Source organism: Chelonia mydas, chromosome 4 (assembly GCF_015237465.2).
Source record: "Chelonia mydas isolate rCheMyd1 chromosome 4, rCheMyd1.pri.v2, whole genome shotgun sequence".
Taxonomy (NCBI): Eukaryota; Metazoa; Chordata; order Testudines; family Cheloniidae; genus Chelonia; species Chelonia mydas.
In genome coordinates this window covers 126,152,714-126,170,708 of record NC_057852.1, presented here as the reverse complement: position 1 = coordinate 126,170,708, position 17,995 = coordinate 126,152,714, and the positions used below count along the sequence as shown (strand labels likewise).

At 38.8% G+C, this 17,995-nt stretch overlaps 1 protein-coding gene across 15 annotated transcripts in view; it reads right to left on the bottom strand.

Moving 5' to 3' along the window:
• Positions 1-47: 47 nt before the first annotated feature.
• Positions 48-17,995, bottom strand: part of CTBP1 (C-terminal binding protein 1) — a 408,406-nt gene continuing 390,458 nt past the window's right edge. For 10 of the 15 annotated variants that reach the window (XM_027826156.3, XM_043544846.1, XM_007063700.4 and 7 more), the window contains 4 exons: positions 13,145-13,275; positions 10,740-10,867; positions 7,655-7,772; positions 48-1,292 (listed from right to left, as the gene is read on the bottom strand). In XM_027826156.3, the coding sequence (XP_027681957.2) occupies positions 1,106-1,292; positions 7,655-7,772; positions 10,740-10,867; positions 13,145-13,275 (564 nt within the window). In that variant the 3' untranslated portion in view covers positions 48-1,105. The remainder of the gene's footprint in view (positions 1,293-7,654; positions 7,773-10,739; positions 10,868-13,144; positions 13,276-17,995) is intronic. The other 5 variants (XM_027826157.3, XM_043544847.1, XM_043544851.1 and 2 more) reach the window with 2 other exon arrangements.

The window sequence follows — 17,995 nt, the reverse complement described above, 5'->3', positions numbered from 1 at the left end:
TCATTAGAAACACAGGATCAACATTTATGAAATGGAAAAGGGAAAAATGGTATGGAAAGAGTTTTTATTTTTCAAGCTTCCAAGAGCGTATTACAAACAACGGAGAGCAAAGTAAAGCTAGAAATGAAATACTTGACAGCATCCTTTTAAAAATTACATCTAAGAAACCTAATAAAAGTTGAATAAACAAACAGATACTAGAAATAAAAATTTTTACACATATGATATTTGTCTGGGATTTTTATTTCTTTAAAATAATTCATACAAATGGTTACAGTCACAAACATGATTTTAACCAAAAATATTGCTAGCCTACCACATTACCAGGAAGGAATCAATGTAGGCAATGAAATGCTGCTACTTTTCAGTAGTCTAGTGCCTTTTTCGCAAACCACCAATAATATATACTTTAACTGGTGACAAAAAGCACAATGCTTGTTTATACAAAACCTTTTTTTTTTTCCTCAAAATCTCTTTGCAATGTTGACTTCATTTTGAAATAAGGGAATTCATGCCAAAATAAGGAAAAACTGTTTTTTCTTTTGTTTACTAAATCATTCTAAAAAATAAGACAAGCAGGTAGAAAAAACAATGCACTGTGTGGCGTAGAAAGAAAAATGGGAAAAATTCATTGTCCTGAGAAGTTTGCCAACTGCCTCATTTTTGGGCATGTTTTAACATATAAAAGAAAGGATTTTAATCTCAAAATTGGTTTGTTGAATGTCTCCCTTATGTGTTTTTTCCTTGTTGACAGCTAAGCAAAACAAACCCTTTTTAATGTTCTAAAAACTGTACACAGACAAGTACATTCATGATATAATTAACTACTAACTTCTTTTGCTTAACAAAGAACCCATAGGACACAGAAACAGTGAATCAGTCCACTGGACAGGGACAAACTACAATTTATATGGAGGAAAAAACGTTTCCGAATCTTCTTTTCGTCTCCCACCTTTTCCTTTTATACTGTATATTGGACCAGTTTCTAAAACAATTATTGTCTCCTCCTGTAAGTTCATGGTTTTGCCTTTATTCAAAATCCAGATTTTTTCCACACACTCTCTGAAGTTGAAATCTCCAATGTTGGGAATGCTGTCTTCTTAGGCTACAATTGGTCACTTGGGTGGTCTCTATCAGCTTCTGGTTTGACTGTTTGGCCGGGGGAAGGAGCATGTGGTGGATGGGCTACAGCAGGAAGGCCGTGTGATAAAGACATGGGGTTAGGAACTATTCCTTCTACTGCCGTAGGTATGCCAGCTGGAGCCACGCTTACAACACCTGGGGGATACCTGCTAAGAGAGGAAAATGAGAACAATTAAAACTCAGAGATGGCTGATGGCAAAGCCCACCTGGCCCAGGAATTGTGCCATCTTCAAGGAGAATGGCAACGATTTTTGTTTTGTGTATGTAAAGCTCAAGATGACTGCACCATATACAGGTGTTGTTAATTAAGGTAATCAACACTTCACTTTAACCAGATTAGAAATGGGAATTTGATAATTCCTTCATATTCCTGGCTTGCTGGTTCATCTGACAGCATGAGTGACAACATATATATCAAAAACATGAACTGAAAGAGCCATTCCACTCTAAAATTATGATCCTGACCATTCACAGTCACTGGGAGTCTTACAACTGACTTCACTGGGTGCAATGTTGGACCCTATCTCCTTATTTTCCTTTCCTCTTGGCTTTTCTGAATTTCTCCTGTGGGACTGAAGCATACCAAAGGATTCTTTTGTAAAGTTTTGAAATCAGTTGAATGGGTTTCAAGATCATGTGAATCTGAAACAATGTCTTTTCTTTTAAAATAAACATACAAACTTAGTCAACTAGGACTGTGTTATAAAACACAGTGGAGTATCTTAGTCCATGAGTAGTCTCATTTAAACCAATGGGACTACTCATGGAGTAAGGTTCTATTCAGTCTAAGGGTGGCAAAATTGAGCCCTAAAAACTTGATTTGGTTTTTGAACTTCAAACTTGCTCTAGACCTTCAGCATGTGGGAAGGAATGGGGAGGACACAAACAAAGAACTGTGTTTGTGTTTTGTTACTTTTCCTGGGCAAGCATCATGGTTAAATATTGTAGGGGTTTGCAAGAGAATAACATTTTCAATCTAGTTTTATAGTGGCTGTGATATTATCAGGGCACCAAAAATGGCAGATCGGCAGCTCATGGTCTCTAGATTCTGTGCAGCTGACATTTCAACAACAGCTATGTGTGTATCCTCTTTTGTGAGGTTACCAATTTTTTTTTAATCTTCAGCCAAATGCCTCCAATTCACCTTTAGGGGTTCTCTCATACCAGCCACTTATTGTATCCTATAATTCTCTCTCCCACTCCAATCATAAAAACATGCAATTGTCTTTTGTTGTCCTCAACTGGCATTGTGTTTACCCAAGGGCCTTAATGAGGGTGTTTATTTTAAAAGTAGCAGTGTAATCTGCTGGCCTATTACTCATTTAGACTCAATGGCAGGAATTACAATTGAAGCCTATTGAAACTTTTCTAAATATCAGGGTGGAATTTGGCTGCAATGGCCAGCAAACTCAGAGGAGAGGAAGCAGAATGGAAGCAGCTTTTCTACTTCATCACCTAAATCCCACAGAAGATTCACGTCACAAACACCATACAACTAGAACTCTGAATGGCTTTTGGGGAAGACATGGCAGGCCAGGAAGTTATCTGTTGGCCTGCTCACTTTGGTGGAGGCTCCCATAGATGTTAATGCTGTTCCTAATGTTGGGATATCTGTTGATTTAGAGGATCATACCATCTGTCGGCCAACAAATTTAATTCCTCATCCCCCACCCACACGCAACAGAGTACCTTCCATGGAACTCTGCAAGTGTTAATTTACAGAGTGCTTCTCTGCCCCTCCAGAGAGTTTATTCCAGAATGAATTGGCAACTGAAAATGAAATTAGTTCCTACTTTCAGTACTTCAATTTGAATCTTATCAAATTTACTTCAATGCCTATGAATACCTTACAACAGGGCACTGTTTTATTTATTCATATTTAATTTTGAAAAGGGTTTATTCAATAGTGTTTTGTACAAAAATTAAAATACACATCATGAGAGGACAATAATTCTCAAATTAAAAGACACTCCCAACATAGCAGCCCTTGCAACAAAGATTCTCCAGCTTCTAACATCAACCCCTCACCATCTGCCCATTCCTGAAATACTCATGGAAATACACTGTGCTGTCCATGTGCCTACACAGTCAACAAATTTGGACTCTGACAAATCAGGAAGGGAGCAAATTCCAAAATTGTGTTCTCTTCATAGAGAATTTCCTTCCAGACAGCCTCTCCCATTTAAACCATATAGGTTCTAGGTCAGAAGTCTCTACTAATCACAGCTTTGTTATGAACTGGGTCTGTTTCAAACTCTGTGGAGAAAATCATGCATTGCCTGCAGAATGATATCACCTTTAGTGTTTGCACAGTAATCCCAATTAATACTAGTAATGAACTATCTTGTGATCCAAATTCTGACCTTCAACCCCTCTTAGCAGAAAAGTGTTTCCTATAAATCTAACATCCAAGAGTCATACAATTACTCTTTTGTCCTGAATCTAAACTGGGCGTTATATCAACCAGAATACTGATAACATGTCTCTTTGCTGATGCCGCACTAATACTGCTCCTGTACTCCCAATTTATTTTGCCATGAACTTTTGGTAAATTCTGTCTCGTTACTTTATTTTCCCTAATTCAACTATAACAGTGTTATTCCAACCTTTTAATCAATCTTACCTTTAAACACATGTCATGTAAATTCAGCAGTCATTTTATATATGCACCTGGCATTTGCAGCCCCGTTGCTTCACTGTTTCATTCTCTCTTACACTGTTAATCAGCTGATGAATTCTATCCAGAGTCTTACAGTCCCTCTCTCCCAACCCTTCATCTCTGGCATCAATAATCCAAAAAACAAGCCAGGTAATTGTGCCATAAACTAATCTAATTGCCCCAGCAGAACCAAGACATAGCTGATCTCACCTTTGTCAAGCTGCTCCTCCCCCCTCCGCCCCGATAGCACTTTATAAAAAAATCTCTAACCTTCTGACCTGGGATTAACAATCAACTGTTTACCCATTTTCATTTTAATCCACTTTATTATTATTTACATTGTAGTAGTGCCTAGAGGCCCCAGCCCCACTGGGCTAGGTGCTGTACAAACACATGACAAGAGAATGTCTCCATCCCAAAGTGTTTATAATTTAAGTAAAAATTTTCTCTTCCAGGCAGAGTGTGTGAATCACTCTTTAAATACTCTTTAACATGCTATTCATTGTATAATTCATTCCAGTACAGGTAACAACAATAATATCTAAAGTATGGTTATGCTATTCTTGTCTGTATCTGTTTGAAGGCAGAAGACGTTTCAATATCTGTACACTGCATGATCTCTGTGTCTACTGTGGGTCATGTCAATGTATCTGGCTGTATCTTGCACTTTGTGTCACAGCAAACAGAGGTGTATTATTTAATAAGTAGTCCAATAATGAATATACAACAATAATACACCGCAGTGCATGCCTCTACTTTACCTAAGAATTAAGACGATTACATATAGGTTGGTTCCTTTCCATTTCTCTTACATAATTCATCAAACTTCTCAGGTACATCATTAATCTTTGCTTCTGGAACAGTAACTACAGTCCTCTTTGCCTGACCTTCTTAACAGACCGACTATCCATGTTTAGCATACAATAAATGAGAGATTTCTTTTCTGCAGGATATTATGATTTTCAAAAGGCATTTGATCTGGATTATGTTCAGCTGGTAATTGCTGAACGTTCTTCTTTGCTTGTAACAACAACATATTTGATTCACTTAGGAGTTCTATCCCTTATCACTATTCAAATAACGATATTTCCAGGATTAACTGTTCTTGTTAGTTTTAGTCTACCAAAAGGCATTTTATACATATTTGCATTTTATACATATAAATGATCATCCACATTCTCATCCATATGGTTTTTAGCACATCTGAAAAATCATGCTCCTAGTGAGAGACTGCACAACTCAACTGACTGAATGAAAGTCTCATACTGGAAACAGAAGATAAGACAGAAATACTTGTTTCAAACCATCAATTTAACTTTTGTGCTAAAAGCAGAATGGAATTTAACACTAGCAAGTACTGTTATTTAAATTCATTCTTTCATAAAGCCTCAGCTTCAAATCCATATGTTTTTATATCACCACAACCAATATGGCAATTGTTCCCATTGGCATTTCTTAAAGACTACCCTACGTTGGTTTGTACAGATACAATTTATCAAGTTATTTCAGAAATCTTCCTCCAAATTAGGAAATTGTACAGTACTTTCTTCTCAGTCACTCAGTAGTACTGCCCTCTCTACTGAATTTAGAAAATCTTAACTAAATGCAAAAGCTGTGTGTATTTATGGAAATATTACAAATTTTCATAGATTCATAGATACTAAGGTCAGAAGGGACCATTATGATCATCTAGTCCGACCTCCTGCATAACGCAGGCCATAGAATCTCACCCACCCACTCCTGTGAAAAACCTCTCACCTATGTCTGAGCTACTGAAGTCCTCAAATCGTGGTTTAAAGACTTCAAGGAGCAGAGAATCCTCCAGCAAGTGACCCATGCCCTGTGCTACAGAGGAAGGCGAAAAACCTCCAGGGCCTCTTCCAATCTGCCCTGGAGGAAAATTCCTTCCTGACCCCAAATATGGTGATCAGCTAAACCCTGAGCATATGGGCAAGATTCACCAGCCAGATACTACAGAAAATTCTTTCCTGGGTAACTCAGATCCCACCCCATCTAACATCCCATCACAGGCCATTAGGCCTATTTACCATGAATATTTAAAGATCAATTAATTACCAAAATCATGTTATCCCATGTTTTCCTTTGAAACTGGCAAATGAAGTTGTGAAATGTTTTAAACTTTTACTATGCTTTTGAAAAAAAATGAATGCATGAACTCGCTATTTTCCTATTCCTAAAAATATTCTTGATACAGTTGGTTTTGGTTACACTTCTGTACTTATATTACTCCAATTAAATACATATTAAAGCTCTGATCCTGTAAAGTCTTATGCATGTGTTTAACTATCCTCTAAACGGAATTATTCTGTGCATAACTTTCCTATGCTTAACTTTCTGTTGAGGCCAGTAAAAATAGCTTTATTCTTTGATATGTTTTGTTCTTTTACTTAGAGCAATAGATAGGCACATTTAACAAAAATAAAATAAATTACTAATTGTTCTGATCTGTATGTATATATCATATGTATATATGTATGTATGTATGTATCTGTATGTATATTGATCAAGACAAAGTTAATATTTTCCTTGAAGCATAGAATACTTGCCAATATATAGATGATGACATTGGACCCTGAGGCCTGGATCCTGAAAGTTATTTAGGCACCTAGCTCCCATGGATTTAAAATACCTATATATCTTTCAGGACATGGGCCTGTCAGCCCAAAGCTACATTCTGATTGGTCACTTGGATCTTTCTGATAATGTTACAACTGTGCTTCACCCGGTGCACAACTAGGGCTTCAACACTGACACACACAGAGACATACACATACAACGTCCCTTCACTCATTATGAGTGAGGGGAAATGCTAACAGGGAGGGCAAAGAAAATAAACAGCCCTTGGAGCATGTGGGAGGAAAGGAACCTGGGGAAGATAAGGAAAAAAGTGAAGGACTGAAGAAGAATTATGACAGTTTTGAACTGTCCCCAACCTCAAGACATTGCTTTTCAGCAGCAGTTTCGTGGCCTTGTAAACCACTTTAACTCAATTCACAGTGTAAAATCTCAGCTGGGAGCTGCAAGACTGGGCATCTGCTTTTTATAAGAGTAAATGGCTTGAAATTGGCTTGGAGCCATGAACAGCCACTGTTAAGGCATCAGCAGATAAAGAGATGGGAAAAAAGCAGTCAAAACAGTCCCAGGAACTTACAGAAGAGATAAAATAAGCAAAAAATAGAGAAATTCAAAATAGTAGTGAAATAATATTTATAAACTTCTGCCTATTTTATCTTATCAATGTACTATGAACTACTACTTACAGTGGGAGGATAAAATGACTAGTCCCAAAAATACTTTGTAAAGAACATTTAAAAAAGAAATGAAATGTACAATTAAGACGACACTTTCTCCATATACATTTATAACAGCAAAGAGCTACTCCAGAAAGTGCATTGGTGGGCTTTTTGTACATATCTTAGGGGGTTAAAAGCAACTAAGATGTGTACCACTAGCTTACTAATGTAACCCCGCTGTGGCTTGCAGCCATATTATTACCTTCGGCAAAATGAACATTAGCTTCCACTGAACTGATTGCAGCCAGTCAGGACTGCTTCCCTTGCACATACAATCTGCACTGTTCCAAACACTGGCATTGGTGCCTTCCGAAGAGGTAATGAATAGAAGCATACTGACTTATTACATCACTGATTTCAGTCAATCATGATCACGTATGTAGCAATTATACAGTAATAAAAATCTATATATACAGGCCAAATCCAACAATAATTTCACAAAATCCTTTTATTAAATGGTGGCTCTTTCTTTTCTTTAAGCTGGAATAGTTGTCTCTGAGATAAAGAGCTATTTCTTTTTCTACTTAAGTATCCTTACCTGTACGCAGCACCATTAAGCTCTGGATGAACTACTCCTGGATCCATGCTGGCCCAGTGTGTAGCTGCAGTCAAATGATCTTTGTTAACACAGTTTTTCAGGCTGTCTGGAATACGACCTAGAGAGTGGATATGAAATACAACATGGAATAAAACATGGATATATCATGTATACTAAATAATAAAGTTTAAGTATACTATAAGGTATAAATAATAACATATATTATAAATCTCTGTCTCATTTTTGTTTACTCTCTCCCACATCCAGCCTCTTCCTAAATCCTGTCACTGATTCACCTGTGTCATCTCTAAAGTCCATCTTTCCCAAATTGCAAAAACCTGTATCCATACTCTGGCTGTCCTTCAGCTCCAACACTGCAGTCTTCTCCTCTCGGTCTCTGACCTTTTCTTCCTGCATTCTGTTTCAGTAACAGCAAACACACACTTCTGAAAAACTGGGATGAAATCATACTTCCACTGCAGCCAATGGGAATTTTGCCATGGACTTGAATGGAACCAGAATTTCACCCTGGACTCTTATTTACCCTCTTCCTTACTCAAATTCCTCCTTAAATATCCACTGCACATTTTCACCTCTCAGTCTCCAAGTATTTCCTACATTTCTAAAGGTATATTTAAATACATCTGATGATTGCTCTCTCTCTAACCATTTCCTTCAGTATATTTGCTTAGATTTCATGCAGCCTTCAAGTTACAACTCTTCAGCTTTTTATGGCCAGATGCAACATGAACCGAAGAAAATGGAAAGACTCCCAAATGATTTCAATGGGTGCTGAATTAGTCTTGAATGTCAGTTTTTGGGATGATCTTGGTTCCCTCTGTAAAATAGATTATACTAATCCCGCTCCCATTGAAGTAAATGATTGTATTTCCATTGACTTTAATGGGATCTGGACTGGATCCTGTGTCTATTTTCGGCACCTATCCTGCAAGCATCTTCCTTCTTGGGAAATCTGAGACAAAGGGTTCATTTAATTTCATATATTGATCTTTTCAAATCACTATATTAGCCTTGCTGCCATTTAGACACCCCACCAGTCCCCCTTGCTAACATTTATTTTGCACTTTTGTTTATTTTAAATGTATTTTGCAATCTTCTTTCAACTTGTGACTTTTACTTTTCTGTGTCACACTCCCTTTTTTCAGAGTGGATCTATATTCATGTTCTGTAGGCTTTAGGTTTTTCCTTACCTGTGCTTATTCCTTTGTACTTTTTTCTACAGCACAACCACACTGGTATTTTTATTTATTTTTAAAAACTGAATGTGTTTCTCTTCCAATGGCATGCATATTACTGAGACATGCAGTCATTTATTATGTGTCTTTTTCCAACTATTCTCTTTCTCTCTGTTCCTCCCAGGGCTTTCATCTACTCAATTGCACTCCACACTTTCTATATCTTTTCTACACTTGTTCTGCTGAAATCCAATGTCTGCTCAATACCCTAATGTTGACTTCATTTTAATCTTACTACAAATCACGTGCAAAAGGTTAAAGTGACAACAGCTTCAATATAAATCAATGCTTTCTAACTTTGATATCACAACCGTCCTGTTCCAGAGCCTTTCCTGTGCACATTTGTGTGTGGGCTATTGCAGAACTTTTAATATATGGCCACCTGTTCCTCTGTAGAGCTAACTGACTCATATCCCTTACCCCTCACCTAAGAACGACTCCCACCACCAATGCTGCCTCACTGATTGGCCATCCTAGAAATGCAAGGTGGTTTGCACATCCTATCCCAGAGATCAAGAATGTAACTCTTGTGCAAAAAATCCAACCTTCATTAATTTATGGCGCTAGAATCCCTGCCAGCAGAGTTTCCTGAATTGTACAGCAATGTGTTGGCACTCAACCACAGTGCAAGTGAAATAGATAGGTCTGAACGTCTGAAGAGCACTCAATCTGAACTGCACAGAGAGAAAAAAATGACCAAATTCTAAAGAACTGACAATAGTGATTAGTGAAACATTTTCCAGCACACAGAATGCCACCTTTTATTTTGGACTCTATGGGATTCAAATCGAAACCAAGTTGCCCAAACTTCTCCCTATTTTATTAAAAACAACAGAGAGTCCGGTGGCACCTCAAAGACTAACAGATTTATTTGGGCATAAGCTTTCGTGGTTAAAAAACCACTTCTTCAGATGCATGGAGTGAAAATTACAGAGCAGGTCTAATTTTCACTCCATGCATCTGAAGAAGTGGTTTTTTAACCACGAAAGCTTATGCCCAAATAAATCTGTTAGTCTTTGAGGTGCCACCAGACTCCTTGTTGTTTTTATGGATACATACTAACACGGCTACCCCCTGATACTTATTATATTAGTATTTTGTATTAAAGACTTTACAGATTTTTCCTATATAAACAGTTAACATTTATATGGTTTGCTGTGATACTGGAGTTATTAGGAACTCAGAGTTGAAGTGATTTTTTATCCTTGAAAATTACCCCTTCAGATGTTGAAATGCAAGATGCATTTAAATACAAACTTGGATGAATTTTGGAAGGTAGAGAGAAGCCAAGAGAGAATAGAACAAAAGTAACAGAACCAATGATGGTGAGTGTCAGGGGACATGTAAGAAAGTCTACAAAAGGGTGGCTTCAGACCTAAAGCAAAAGCCATGGAAAAGGTCAGTAGACACATCTCCAGCAAGAAAAAGAGGGTGAGATTTTGGTCACAGGGGTACACTCTAAATCATTTGGAAAAATAATTAGGACTGTCAATTAACGGCAGTTAACTCAACCGATTAACTCAAAACAAATTAATTCAATTAAAAAATTAATCACAACTAATTTTTTTAATTGACCACCCTGAAAATAATTACGTCCTGTCTTGTTACTTTTGTTTATCACTGCAAAGTACCAAAACAATTAGTAGCGGTGGGTACAGAGTTGGTGGGTATCTGCTGGTCTATTTACCTCTTCATGCTGGGGGTTGGGGGGGTTAAGAAAACCCAGTTTGGCCCATCTCAACTTCTAATACTCCAACAAAGAGAAGAATCGATATATTTGTTTAATCAAGAAAACGTTCAGTGAAGAAACAAGTACGAAAAGTTAGTACCTGTGATAGCCCTACGGATCTCTCGTGCTGCTTCTTCCCGCATCTCAATTGAAGCTTGTTCACTGTACCAGGCTGCATGTGGGGTGCAGATCAGGTTTGGTGCATCCTTCAATGGACCCTGACTAAAGCTAAATGAAATTTTAAAACAAGATCAAATGACAAAAAAAAAATACGTTGGGAGGGGGGATGGGGAATGAGGGGATTTTTGCATATCTTTAGAATTAACAGCTACAATCACAGGATGAACTGTACCAATATTTTTTGGGTGGATTTGTTTTTAAATTTTACAGTTAATTTGATGTATTTCTAGTTGTGTAAATAAGTAACAATTACTCTCCTTGTACTCAAGGGGTGGAATAAAAGAGAAAGCAGCACTAGATTCTGTCCAGTGCACCTATTTCTAATCACTGCCACTCACAATCAGATCGAGAAAATGATACGGTGAGCCCAACCCCAACATCTGTTCAAGAAACGACTCCATTTGGGTCTATTATGACAAAATTTATCATCATTTTTACACCCCTAACAAAGCTTTGTTTCTTTAAAGAGACACTGTTAGCTTGAAATCTAGTCAATTGAAAAAAAAAAGGAGTTAAAATTAGTTCCAGGTAATACACTTGCCTGCATCCCCCTGACAATTTTTCCTATTTCACATTTTCCTGTTTTTAATTGGTTTCTCTTTCCTGTTGCAGTGTGAAAAACCCACCTAACAATACCAGATATGGACTAACTGACCGACTGACTATCCAGGGGAAGCAATGAAACCAACTATACACAAAGTGCTGTCAAATGTACAAACTAAAACTGAGAAAATAGTGACACTTTCCCCCTCCAATTTCTTTCAGTTATAATAATCTTGAAGTGTTACTTGCAAGAAGAGGAGAGAAAATATTTTTAGACAGAAGTCTGCTCTCAGAGTTGGCAGCAATTCTTAAAGTGACAGACTTCATCTCTAGTTTAAAATACCTGCCAAAACTTTCTCCAATACAATATTTGCACAACAACGGTTAGTCTCTATGGACTAAATGCTGTCCTCAGACAACACACACTGAAGCCTAAGGAAACTATGACCCTGATCTTGCACTTAAATCTACGTTGATGGACCCTTGACCTACAGGGACTCCCCACTCTAGTCAATGGGACTTCTTGTGGGTGCAAGGATTTGCTTGTGCAGATCTGATGGCAGGAGTGGGGATATCTGAAAGCAGAATTTTGCCCCCTGGATATTAGACTGTGGTTTTGCTCACAGTATTGCTCTGTTGTAATGGTTACACTTAGAAGTAAACAAATGCAGGGCCAGAATAAGGAATTTTTTTTTTTTGATGTGGCATCCTGTACACTACAGATGCAAAAACTCTACAGGGAAGGACCCTTTTTATCACTATTTTTAAAACGGTTATCTCAGATGATCTCTCACACATCTGATGAGCGGAAAATCACGAAACAGATGTTTCTATAACCGATCCTCAATTCCTGAATCTGTTCCTCTTCAAGTTATGAGGATTGTAGCAGTTTAAACCATCCAATAAGAAATGCAGGCTTCTTCCTGCCCACACCCAGCAACTGCACGATTGTCAGTTCCTAGGTTTAATCCATTGCAAACCACTCCCAAACTCAGAGGTCAGGCTCAGGACTCATGGAAAGACTGTACTGGTGTTTTCTGTGTTTAAATCATACCACCAAAGCTACTTACTGGAGACACTGGTACATTTGTGGCTGCAACTGTGGACTACCTGATGGTATTCAGCAAACTAAATATAGTGTCACCAGCTCTGCTAATGGCATCAAAAATATCTGGACTCTGGTCATCTCTCTCAATTCCACAAACTTGCCTGCTTATAATTCTCAGGTACCCAGTAGAGAGAATCTGGGTGATGGATACGGAATCTATGCAATGAGGTGTCAGGGTCACACCCAGACAGCTTCATAAAAGGATAGTTTTTCCCAAAAAATCTCAACTCCCCCCACCTTACTGAAAAGTACTTATACCACCACTAACTTTCCTCTGGCAGGGAGAGCTGGCCAGGGCTTCCCCCTATCAAAGACAGGAGAGGAGTGTGTTCTTTTCCAGGCCATGAGGCACAAAGCCATGCCCAGCATTTGAACCTGGGTTCTTGGGGCAGGGCAGTGCACTTCACTACTGAATTACCCCCATGACATTTTTTTAAATCTTGTATTTAACTTTTTTTTCTGCTCCCTCCTGACTGTGTACAAAAGCTCCATCTGCATTTGCATTACTCCAGAGCTGCACAGATGCATATTGCTTTACTAAGGAGGATTCAACTACTAGGTGGAAGGAACGCTTCTTTGCTTCATTGCTGTTGGATGCATCATGCACTAATACTTAAAAATAAGAAAGTGAACAAAATATAAAAAAAGAAAAAAGAAAAAAAAAAGGAAAGCACCTGAATGGTTCTGACTCATGTACATCTAAGGCTGCCCCTCGTATCCTTCCTTCCTTCAGGGCCTGTGCAAGTGCTTTTTCGTCTACTAACCCACCTCGAGCTGTGTTGACCAGGAAAGCCCCTTGTCTCATCTAGGGAAAGTTAAAAACAAGGATGATGAAATAAAAATAAATGAAATAAAATCGTTGTGGCATTATTATTTACTCAAAGGAAGCATCCATTACAACAAAGGCTATTCAACTGGATTAACCTATCACCAGTTGTCTTCCCTTTTGGAAAGTACCACAAAATTTGATGCTTCAAATGTAAAACAATATTTCACAGCACTTATAACGTTTTGTTTCTTATAAGTAGGGTGTCTTGTAACAGAACCAATGCTTTACATACTGTGCAGTACACGATCAGAAGAGGTAAACATGCATATGAAGCTGACAGATTATTGTTATTTTTTTTATTTCACTGTGAAATTGTATGAGACGGAAGCTATTGCACATTGCTAACCAAAATCACATTGTGTTTTTTAAACTTTAATGCAAATGAAACGCTAAATGGATCTTTTAGAAAACTCAATGATTTTGTATCTTCCAAGACCTTTTGCTTTAGTTAACAAGATGTAGAAGATTTATACTTTATTTACTGCTGATACTTAAACTCACTTCCCCCTCCTCATGAGACTTTTCAAATCAAGACCCAGGAAATTCTCGTTTTATTCAATTAGAAGGCATTGGAATGGTATTGGCTGGGAATATTGTGAGCTTTGGCAAGAGTCTGTGCACTGCGTTGCTCAGATTAGCATTATAGTCCTCCACACTCAGCTTCAGCTACAAGACTTCATGCCATAATGTAATCGCAACATGAACACAAAATGGAGATTTAAATTAGAAAGATGATAGTCTAGAATGAAGGTGGGAATAAAGACTTCAGGGTCTCACGTCAATCAGCACCAGTACTTAAGCATCCATAGCATGTTTCCCACACGTAGGCCCCGACCCTGCAAACATTACTCCTGGGGGAATTCTGTGCCAAAATGTTAAAAATTTTGCACCAAAACATTTAAAATTCTGCACATCATATTTTAAATTCTGTAAAATGCTGCATGTTTTATTTGTCAAAATACGCAATATAATCATGCTGGTTTCAATTATTTTGGTAATTTATTTAAACTATAATACAATGGATGGAGAATGGGAGTGGGGAGCATTAGAGGAAATCTCCAAATCCCCTCTGATAGTAATGTAGTTAGGTTTGACCCTTTATTTCTAGTTATTAGTCAACAAATATATGCAGCCATATGCTCAGTGTTACATCATAGGCAACTGAAGAGCAAGTGAGGGCTGAGGAATCAAACTAACAATTTATATTGGCTACTGACCATCTCCAAAAACGTCAGCAGCAAACAGTTCATGAAGCACATTTTGATCAGAAATTTTTTCAGTCCAAAAATTTAGACCAGTTCTAATCACTAAAGCACCATAAGCATTTATGAGGCCATACTGTCCTTTACACCACTCTGGCAATGTAAAGGAGCCTTAAAACATTTACACCTGTTTTATACTCCTGGGGGGAATTCACTAAGAACAGTGGGAACAATTCACTAAGCATTCTGCTCTGCCTGAGGGGGACAGAGCTTGCACCACAACTACCTCCTCAGAACCCCCCCAAAACCCTGCCCTTCCACAACGAGCATGCTACAATAGCAAGCGAGAGGGACAGAGTGTCTCTTTCTCTCTCACACGCATGACTGCCCAGCCCTGCCAGGCTTCCCACCCCGGCGGTGATTTATGTCTCTACCGGCTGCTCCAGGTGCCAGGACTGACCTGCCTGCACTGATCGAGAGCGGTGCATGACCGCTCTTGTGGCTTCCCTTTGTTTCCCCATCAGAAGTCATTTTTCTGTGGGAAGCAAAGAAATCTGCATGGTACATGAATTCTGCGCGTGCGAAGTGACACAGAATTCCCTCCAGGAGTAATACATTCCCATGCATCAAACTGAGCATCTGTAGAAGTGTTTGCAGGATAGGGGTGATAAATAAAGATGGGTGCCCAAGTCCCCATCTTGATCTGATCCCATCATCTCAAAAACAACAACACGATTTTTGAATAGTGAATGAACTTTAACAACTTATTCTAAATGGGAAAAGGATTTTTACAGGATCATCAGTCGCTCTTTTGCAACTAACACCTCGGCTAGAAATGCCAAACTGATGCACAGTAGGAGTATTTAAAGGAAAAAGTGCAAGGAAAGGAATCGCCTCAAAGTCGTTTGATAGGATGGTTGGAAACAAAACAACTAACATTTACACATATCTGATAAGATCATAACAGAATTCATGTACTATATTGGCCAACCCACTCGCTCTAACCATGGTCTGACCCCTCTCACCTGCAGACTTTTAGCCCTGTCGGGGGACAACTATGGATTCCAGGGAAGCATACGTGTGCACTGCCCAATTCAGCACTCACATAAGTGACAGGACGTATTGGCCTTAAGTATCGTGTAGAACATTTATATATCCTCTAAAGAGCTTGGAAATTTTAATCATAGTGGATACTGCTCAAATCCGTTTTCCATCCACAAAAACCTGCCTTGACTTTTCATCTCCAGTGCTATTTATACAGCTGTAAAGCTAGTAGTAGGATAAATCAAAACCAAACAGAATGTGGATGTATAACTGTATTCTAGAGGGAGTGAGCTACGTGAGCCACAGTCAGCTGCAACGGTAGTTGCATATTAGGAATGACTCTTTTCTACTATTCTAAATTAATCCTGTGTAACTGCTATTATTATACAAGAGATATTGCAATAAATAAAATGTCTCCTTTACGAATTTGTAATGTGATGAACAGGTAAAGATGATTTCTGCTTCAGAAAAAGAGCAGTGAGCACTCATTGCCCTGGACTCAGTTTACTTGAGCTACATAGGAGATGGAAGGCCAAATGTGCTGGCTGGGCAATACACCAAACAATTTAGAGGATAAGTCAGCCTAACAAGGAAAGAGAGGCTCCTTCCTAAACTTTTCAAAGAGGTTCAAGGACATTCAATTTAAAAGATCCATTAACAAGCAGTTCAGGTTGTGACCTTCCCCTTTGTGTATATATAAATGAGACCTTTTCATTACATTAACACATAACACTGGATAATGTGGCATATTTTATCATTGAAGACATATAGACCAACTATGGCATATGTAGGTATAAAAATGATGGCTAATTTGATAATTTATATACATAAAAATTAAGTCAACTAGATAATTATGGAATACACCATTAGACTGTAAACCATTAGAAGACACTGAAGGGTTAACCCTTTTTCATAAATTAAGCAAAGAATTTATATTTTGCAATTTATTTGAGCATAAGCTTTCGTGAGCTACAGCTCACTTCATTGGATGCATTCAGTGGAAAATACAGTGAGGAGATTTATATACACACACAACATGAAAAAATGGGTATTATCATACACACTGTAAGGAGAGTGATCACTTAAGATGAGCTATTACCAGCAGGAGAGTTGGGGCGGGGGGGAGAGAAAACCTTTTGTAGTGATAATCAAGGTGGGCCATTTCCAGCAGGTAACAGGAACGTCCAGCTATCTTCGAGACACCACTGACTTCCTGAGGAAACTACAATCCATCGGTGATCTTCCTGAAAACACCATCCTGGCCACTATGGATGTAGAAGCCCTCTATACCAACATTCCACACAAAGATGAACTACAAGCCATCAGGAACAGTATCCCCGATAATGTCACGGCAAACCTGGTGGCTGAACTTTGTGACTTTGTCCTCACCCATAACTATTTCACATTTGGGGACAATGTATACCTTCAAATCAGTGGCACTGCTATGGGTACCCGCATGGCCCCACAATATGCCAACATTTTTATGGCTGACTTAGAACAAAGCTTCCTCAGCTCCCGTCCCCTAATGCCCCTACTGTATTTGCGCTATATTGATGACATCTTCATCATCTGGACCCATGGAAAAGAAGCCCTTGATGAACTCCACCATGATTTCAACAATTTCCATCCCACCATCAACCTCAGCCTGGACCAGTCCACACAAGAGATCCACTTCCTGGACACTACGGTGCTAATAAGCGATGGTCACATAAACACCACCCTATACCGGAAACCTACTGACCGCTATTCCTACCTACATGCCTCCAGCTTTCACCCAGACCACACCACACGATCCATCGTCTACAGCCAAGCTCTACGATACAACCGCATTTGCTCCAACCCCTCAGACAGAGACAAACACCTACAAGATCTCTATCAAGCATTCTTACAATACCCACCTGCTGAGGTGAACAAACAAATTGACAGAGCCAGAAGAGTACCCAGAAGTCACCTACTACAGGACAGGCCCAACAAAGAAAATAACAGAATGCCACTAGCCATCACCTTCAGCCCCCAACTAAAACCTCTCCAACGCATCATCAAGGATCTACAACCTATCCTGAAGGATGACCCATCGCTCTCACAAATCTTGGGAGACAGGCCAGTCCTTGCCTACAGACAGTCCCCCAACCTGAAGCAAATACTCACCAGCAACTACACACCACACAACAGAACCACTAACCCAGGAACCTATCCTTGCAACAAAGCCCGTTGCCAACTGTGTCCACATATCTATTCAGGGGATACCATCCTAGGGCCTAATCACATCAGCCACGCTATCAGAGGCTCGTTCACCTGCACATCCACCAATGTGATATATGCCATCATGTGCCAGCAATGCCCCTCTGCCATGTACATTGGTCAAACTGGCCAGTCTCTACGTAAAAGAATAAACAGACACAAATCAGATGTCAAGAACTGTAACATTCATAAACCAGTCAGAGAACACT